The 7,841-nt window shown below is 46.2% G+C and overlaps 1 protein-coding gene across 4 annotated transcripts in view; it reads left to right on the forward strand.

Annotated features, from left to right (window-relative positions):
- Window positions 1–7,618, forward strand: part of GATA6 (GATA binding protein 6) — a 32,246-nt gene extending 24,628 nt beyond the window's left edge. For all 4 annotated transcript variants that reach the window (XM_047793889.1, XM_047793891.1, XM_047793893.1 and 1 more), the window contains exon 7: window positions 6,211–7,618. In XM_047793889.1, the coding sequence (XP_047649845.1) occupies window positions 6,211–6,378 (168 nt within the window). In that variant the 3' untranslated portion in view covers window positions 6,379–7,618. The remainder of the gene's footprint in view (window positions 1–6,210) is intronic.
- Window positions 7,619–7,841: the final 223 nt, after the last annotated feature.

Below are 7,841 nucleotides of genomic sequence, written 5' to 3' on the forward strand. Positions count from 1 at the left end.
GGATGAATCAGAGCTACAGCCGCCGGCCTACACCACAGCCGCAGCAATGAGGGATCCAAGCCCTGTCTGCGACATACCCCATAGCTCATGGCAACGCCGGATCCTTAACCCACTGAGCAAGGCCAGGCATCCATCCCGTGTCCTCATGGATACTAGTCGGGTTGTTGACCACTGAGCCACCAAGGGAACTCCGACAAGCCAGGATTCTTAAGGAGACCTGTGCAAATTCTAAACTTCTGCAGTTAGAACGCCGGTTTCGAGAGCTCAGGTTACACTGATGAAGCCACCGTGGACTGCTTTTGCTGTATTCACGTACCTTGGAAGCATGTTTCATGCATACACGGCTGGCTGGCTTCCAGCTTATGGAGGTGACTTTAGGGGTGTGTGGGGACCTCTCTCCACTGTGACTCCTCCCTATATTTCATGCTTCTTTATGCCTCTGTCCAGGCTGGTTCATTTCTCAGGTGCTGGTGCCTCCTATTTCTGGTGCTAACATCTACTTTTTTAGACTGAATTGTGCCCTTCAGTTAAAACATTCAAAAGGAAGGAGTGGATGGCTAATAGTTTGGGCCCTCTCAGAAGGCCCTCTGTCCCCCACCCTGTACCTCGGTTCCTCTGTGATACTTTTGCATGTGCCTGGGTAAGTCGTAATTATGAACCTCATTAGAATTTATATCCTGCTGCTTTTCACTTAACATTGCATTGCAGGGTTTTTTTCCATTTTGCTACAACATCTTACTATTTTTTTTTTTGTCTTTTTGCCATTTCTTGGGCCACTCCCGTGGCATATGGAGGTTCCCAGGCTAGGGGTCTAATCAGAGCTGTAGCCACCAGCCTATGCCAGAGCCACAGCAACTCAGCCTAGCTGAGTCTGCGACCTACACCACAGCTCACGGCAACGCCGGATCGTTAACCCACTGAGCAAGGGCAGGGCTCGAACCCACAACCTCATGGTTCCTAGTCGGATTCGTTAACCACTGCGCCACGACGGGAACTCCCATCTTACTATTTTTGATAATTGTGTAGAGTGCATTCAATGGATGTCCCTTGCTTTCCCGAACCATCCCCTATTGTTAGACAGTAGAGGGACTTCCCATTGTGGCTTAGTCGGTTAAGAATCCAGCTAGTATCCATGAGGATGTAGCTTTGATCTCTGGCCTTGCTCAGTGGGTTAAAGGATCTGGCCTTGCCTCGAGCTGCAGTATAGGTCACACATGGCAGCTGGGATGTGGTGTGGCTGTGGTGAAGGCCTCAGCTACGGTTCCAATTCTACCCCTCGCTTGCAAACTGCCCTATGTGGAAGGTTCGGCCCTAAAAAGAAAAAAAATGGCATTAGATTATCTCCATGGTTTCCACTCTTCTAAGTAACTCTGCAATGGATGTCTTCCTGTGGGGAAGCCTTCCCTCCCTTTGAATTCTTTCCCTTTTAACAAGTTTCCAGAAATGAAATGACAGAGCTAAATAGGGTATAAAGTTTTTTGTTGTGTTTTGTTTTTTAAGGCCACACCGAAGGCATGTGGAAGTTCTCAGGCTAGGAGTCAAATCGGAGCTACAGTTGCCGGCCTACGCCACAGCTGTAGCAATGCAGGATCTGAGCCGTATCTTCGACCTACACCATAGCTCACGGCAACACTGGATTCCCAACCCACTGAGTGAGGCCAGGAGGGGTTGAAACTGCATCCTCGTGGATGGTAGTCGGATTCATTTCCACTGCGCTGTCATGGGAACTCCTGAGTATAAAGTTCTTGATGGCTCAATTAATTGCCTTCTAAGGTGTGCACCAGAATATAGCCCAGCCCAGGACAGGGGACCGGGCTATCAGTCCCATCAGATCTCTCCATTCATGATAATCTCATTATTTGTCGAGAATTAAAATTTTAAATAATTTTTTGTTGATGTATGATGTATGTACGTTGCAGCATTTCAGGTTGAAGTACTATGTCCCCATTTAGAAATAAGGCCCTGGTGGCTCAGCGGGTTATGGGTCGGGCACTGTCTCTGCAGCAGCTCGGGCTCCTGCTGAGGCACTGGTTCAATTCCTTACCCAGTGCAGTGGGTTAAGGATCTGGTGTTGCTGCAGCTGTGGTGTAGGTTGCAGCTGCGGTGGTTTGGATTCAGTCCCTGACCAGGGAACTTCCATATGCCGTGGGTGTAGCCATAAAAATAAATAGATAAAAAATAGGGTTCTCAAACCTTGGGCACAAGTATGGCTCTTTTTTCTTTTTTCTCTTCTTTTCTTTTTGGGCTGGACCTGCTTCATATGGAAGTTCCCAGGCCAGAGGTAGAATTGGAGCTACAGCTGCTGACCCACACCACAGTCACAGCAATGCCAAATCCGAGCCATGTCTGCAACCTACACTGAAGCTCACAGCAACGCTGGATCCTTAACCCACTGAGTGAGGCCAGAGATTGAACGTGCATCCTTATGGATGCTAGTTGGGTTCTTAACCTGCTGTGCCACAGCAGGACCTCCTCTATTTTTCTTCTGCCAAACTCAGATGTTACTTTTGATTTCAAATGAGCTGATGTTTTTTCTTAAACTCACCACTCAAGTAATTTGGGATTTGCCTCCTGTATAGCTTCACATTCTTGTCTGAATAAAAGAGACAGTAGGTATTTCAACCATAGCTTTTGAGACTGTTGTTCAGGTATAAGGCTAATATTCAAGGTGTTAAGATTTCTTTAAGGCAGCTTATTTTAAAAACAGCCTGTGAGCCTTTTAAGGGGCTGCAGAAGCAACTGGTTGTTTGCTCAGAGCTGTCAGGAATGGTGAGATTTAGGTCATTGTTGAGATGGTATTCACTTAACCTCTGGTTGAATTATTAGGGCTGCTCCCATCCGGTGATGGCAGTAACTTACCTGGAGATTCGATGAGGGCCATGATTCCTCACTTTAATAATAATGAAAATGTTCTAATGGTAGCCTATGTGTGTGTAGTATTTTTCTTGTCAGACACTTTTTAGGGCCACACCCGCAGCATATGGAGTTCCCAGGCTAGGGGTCCATTCAGAACTCCAACTGCCAGCCTACACCACAGCCACAGCAACCCGGGATCCGAGCCGTGTCTGATCTGCACCACAGCTCATGGTGACGCCAGATCCTTAATCTACTGAGCGAGACCGGGGTGGAAGCTGCAACCTGATGGTTCCTAGTCCGATTTGCTTCTACTGCACCACGATGGGAACTCCTTGTCAGACACTTTTGCAGGGGTTTAATACACACTAATTTTTGCAACAGCCTCCTTGGGTGTTGGTGCCTCTTTATTTCTACTTTCTGGGTGAAGAAACTGAGGCACAGAAAGTTCTAGGTCAGACCCAGCTTCTCTCTCCCAGAGGCTCCTCTGATGTACTGCTTAACATCCTTCCCTTTGCGCTGTCCTGTCTGGTGAACGGGCCTCCCCACATCCTGCATGCTGCCAATTTTGAGCACCCTTTCCTCACCACCAACAATAGCTTCCCTTTATGGAATGTTTACCACGGCAAGGCATCCTGACGCTTCTGCAAACATTTGCTCACCCAGTTGTCACAAATAAGCTTGGGGTAGGGCCAGTTTCCCGAGGAGGTGGGGCACAGGAGGGGACAGCACCCAGTGGGTGGCCGAACCCAGGGAGAATTTGAAAGCCCAGGCTGTCCTGTCTTGCAGGCTGCCTGTGGCCACCTCCAACATCCTTTTTCCTCTGCAGTTCCTTTACAGACCTCTTTGTCTATTAACTGGTACTTTTTTTCCTTTTCTTTTCTTTCTGATAGTTATTAACTGGTCCTTTTTTTTCTTTCTTTTTTTTTTTTTTTTTTTTTTTAAGGGCCGCGCCTGTGTTGAATGGAGATTCCCAGGCTAAGAGTCGAATCAGAGCTGTAGCCGCTGGCCTACACCACAGCTGCAGCAACACCCTATCTGAGCCTCGTCTTCTGTCTACACCACAGCTCACGGCAACGCTGGATCCTTAACCCACTGAGTGGCCAGGGATTGAACTGGCGTCCTATGGATACTAGTCGTGTTCATTACCTCTGAGCCATAAGGGGAACTCCTTTTTTTTATTATTATTATTAAAAAAATTTGAAGTATAGTTGATTTACAGTGTTGTGCTAGTGAGTGTGTGTGTGTATCCGCGAGTAACCTGGGAGAACAGTTCCAGACTTGTAGTCCAAGTGCCTGGCTTTCAGAGGTACCTTGCAGTGTTGCTTGTTGCTAACTGGTGGTGAGCCCTCTGCTGTCTCAGGGCTTCTGGCCATTTTTGTCGGGGGTGGGGGGGTTGCTTCCTGGGGCAGTCCGGGCCCCCTCTCCATTTCAGGAAATAGCCCTTGCTGTGGTAAAGTCCAATTTAGTCAGATAAAGGCAGATGTGCTTTTTACTGGGAGTAGGTAGATGAATAGATGGCTGGTGTGAAGCAGCTGTTTTAAGGGAGCTCACTCTGTCACTCTTTTCTGAAAGACTCTCTAATGGAATATTATCCTTTTGTTTATTTCTTTGGGAGTTAAATCTAGATCCATGCTGGAGTTCCCTGGAGGCTCGGCAGTTTAAGGATCTGATGTTGTCACTGCTGTGGCTCAGGTCACTGCCATGGGGTGCATTCACTCCCTGGCCCTCGAACTTCTGCCCCCCCCCCCAAAAAAAAGACCCATGCTGAGTTTGCTTATAGCAGTGGTTCTGAGCTAAAGGTAATCACCACCTGTAATGAAATTCATAGCTTTAGTGGGACGGGATTAGTTCATCAATTTCAGAATTTTCACAAGGATCGATTTTAAATTTTAGACAAGTCAATGAGCTTGTGAAACTTGTTTTTTAGGCACCCAGAGCCTTTATGTGTCTTTAAGTTTGTGTTATGTAAAAGGAGGTGTGAGTTGGCAGGGGGAGATGGGCACTGTTGTCATGGGATTTTCACAAACCTTTCATTTTTGCTGGAAAGTGGGGGGATTGGTCACCTGTGGAGTGACCAGATTTGGTCTGTCCAGCCGGCAGGAAGTTGGGGTGGGGCAGACACGAGTTCCATGGTCAGAGCTCCTGAAATCCTGTCTCCCAGACAAACACGGTTATTGTGAGGATTAGAGAGAAAACCAGATCTTCTCCGGGAATGGGTGGGGCCACGTCTACTTCCAGGACCCCAAGCGGAGCCACGGGGGCTCTGGGAACCTTCCATTCGCCTCGCTCTGTGTCTGGTGCCCAGTGTTTCTCTGAAGTGGATGTAACATCAATTTGGCCAGACAGCTGGATGTTTTAAGGATTTCATGGGATTGTGTATGTAAAAAAGGAATGCTTTGAAAAGTTCAATATGTTCTACCTGCATCAAAAAACAAGTGTCTGGTAGTTTATGGAATGGAACCCTGAAAGCTGGGAAGAAATAATTGGCTTCAGAGCTTGTAGAAGGAAAAAAAAGCATGATTACAATTTGTGATTATGGCTAGATTTAAAAAAAAAAGTCAAGTGCAACTGTTTTCTCAAATCGTAGTCTAAACATGATTTTAGTTATTTTGATTTGATTCTACTAAATTATATCATGTTTGCTTTTTGGTCTTGCTTATTTGGATGGATGGAAGGAATGAATGAAACAAGAGAAAGGTGACCTTTGTGTTAAGAAATAATTGCCACGATTATGACAGATAGGGGATATTAGCATTTTCTTTATCATGCGGTCTGCTTCAAACACAGCCTATTCTTCTTGGAACGAATTAAAGTCCATGTATGCATGGGTTAATTTTCCATGAAGTCAGTGCTCAAAAATTTCATTTATCAGGTCTTGCTGAACTATGTATCTTTCCTTTTTAGACTTTGATAGAACGGCTGCGCCCAGTGGTTCTGCTGTGTGTGTGTGTGTGTGTGTGTGTGTATGTGTGGTGTTCTGCATTTTCTCTTGCAATGATTAGATTGTGTGGGCATCCTTAAGGCCTGTTTACCTACGTGGTGTGGTTTGTTTCAGTGTCAGATCTGAGAGTTTGGCACTTTGTGCAAATGGGTTTCCTCCAGTTCTCCTTTCCTACCCGTGTCCAACTGCTCGTCTTGCCGGGTGGTTCCTACCCTGAGTGAATGATGTGAACAGGAGGTGTTTTCTGAGAGCTGAACCCGCCAGTGTTAGGACTGTGTTACCGCAGCACCCGGCGAGCAGCTCTGCTGGCCTCACCATCGGCGCACTTGTGCCCACATGTTTACCTAGGGGAGCCAAATGACACATTTATGGTAACTGTCTCTTCCCTTCTCTCCATCCCCCTCTTCCACCAGGCAGGCGCCTCGGTGATGCCTGGCACGGGGGAGAGTGCTAATCCCGAGAACAGCGAGCTCAAATACTCAGGTCAAGACGGGCTGTACATAGGCGTCAGCCTGGCCTCGCCGGCTGAAGTCACCTCCTCGGTGAGACAGGATTCCTGGTGCGCCCTGGCCCTGGCCTGAGCCGGCCTCGGGGAGCGGGAGGCCACCGAGGCCCCCATGACCTTCACCGATCTCCTTGTCATGCAGTCCAGACTGGGCCGAGGATGCTGATGGGACATTTTCCTCTGACACATGATTTCTGTGCCTTTATTTGAAAGAGAAGAATCTCCCAAGAGGCTCGCTCTGTCTTACCACCCAGGCCCCGTCTTGGAGACCCAGAGAGAAGACGGAACTCATCCCCGTGGAGGGCCGCCGTGGCGTCCACAGTACGCCGCCGCCTCCCTGGCCACCGCCACGGCCACTTGCAGGCAGCCTGCCTCTGGGTGGACCAGAGATGTCCAGCGTGCCACTTCCAGAAACCGGGACTAAGACCGGGGCCATGCCCGCTAAGGAATATTGAGAGAGATTTTTTAAAACAAGGGTTTTATGCATATTGCCCCAAATCATGTGCTTCTTCTGATCAGCTTTGGTTATTCCCGAATTTCTCCGTACCTTTTCCATGCCCCAGATTCCACGTGCGTTCATGGAGAAGACCATTCGTTTGGTACACACCTCTGGAGGCTGAGTCGGTTCAAGAGCGCTCTTGTCAAAAGTATCACCCAGTTTGCAGGACTGCACCGTAACTGTAACATACACTGTGACTGATGTTTTTTCCAAGTTCACATTGTGTGACTGATCTGAAGTCAGTCTGAATTTGTAAACAGGGTAGCAAACAAGATATTTTTCTTCCATGTATACAATAATTTTTTTAAAAAGTGCAATTTGCGTTGCAGCAATCAGTGTTAAATCATTTGCATAAGATTTAACAACATTTTTTATAATGAATGTAGACATTTTAACTTAATGGTACTTAAATAATTTAAAAGAAAAAATGTAAACTTAGACATTCTTATGCTTCTTTTACAACTACATCCCATTTTTATATTTCCAATGGTGAAAAGAAAAATATTTCAAGAACAAATCTTCTCTCAGGTAAATTGCCTTTATCCATTTGTTAAGAATTTTGTACAAGAACACCAGGATCTCCCCTTTATTTTACTGTGGAACATGTGCTGGAAAAATGGCAACAAAACTTTACTACCTAACAGATAACATTTGTAAATACTCTAGGCATCTGTACACACTATGATGACGTCTTTATAGTGTGACTAACCCACAAGCAGGTTGGTTTACGTTAATTTTTTTTTTTAATGGGATGTCATATGGAAACCTGTTTCACCAGAGTTTTAAAAATAAAAAGGGTTTTTTTTTTTGTCTTGTACAGTGAATTCCTTCCCTTATAGTTTCATTTTGATACTGTATGTGGCAATAGTTATTCATATAAAATAAGTGCATGTGATGTTTGCAAATTGCCTTATGGCTTTCCTTTCAATGAAATGTCCTTTTGGAGCTGTTTGATACCCTGATTCATTTGAAGTTGGCACGTGGGAGCCAAGTTACGACTTTCAGTTTGCATTGGGGACAATTTATAAGTGAAAAGGACC

This window comes from Phacochoerus africanus, chromosome 8, assembly GCF_016906955.1.
Source record: "Phacochoerus africanus isolate WHEZ1 chromosome 8, ROS_Pafr_v1, whole genome shotgun sequence".
NCBI lineage: Eukaryota > Metazoa > Chordata > Mammalia > Artiodactyla > Suidae > Phacochoerus > Phacochoerus africanus.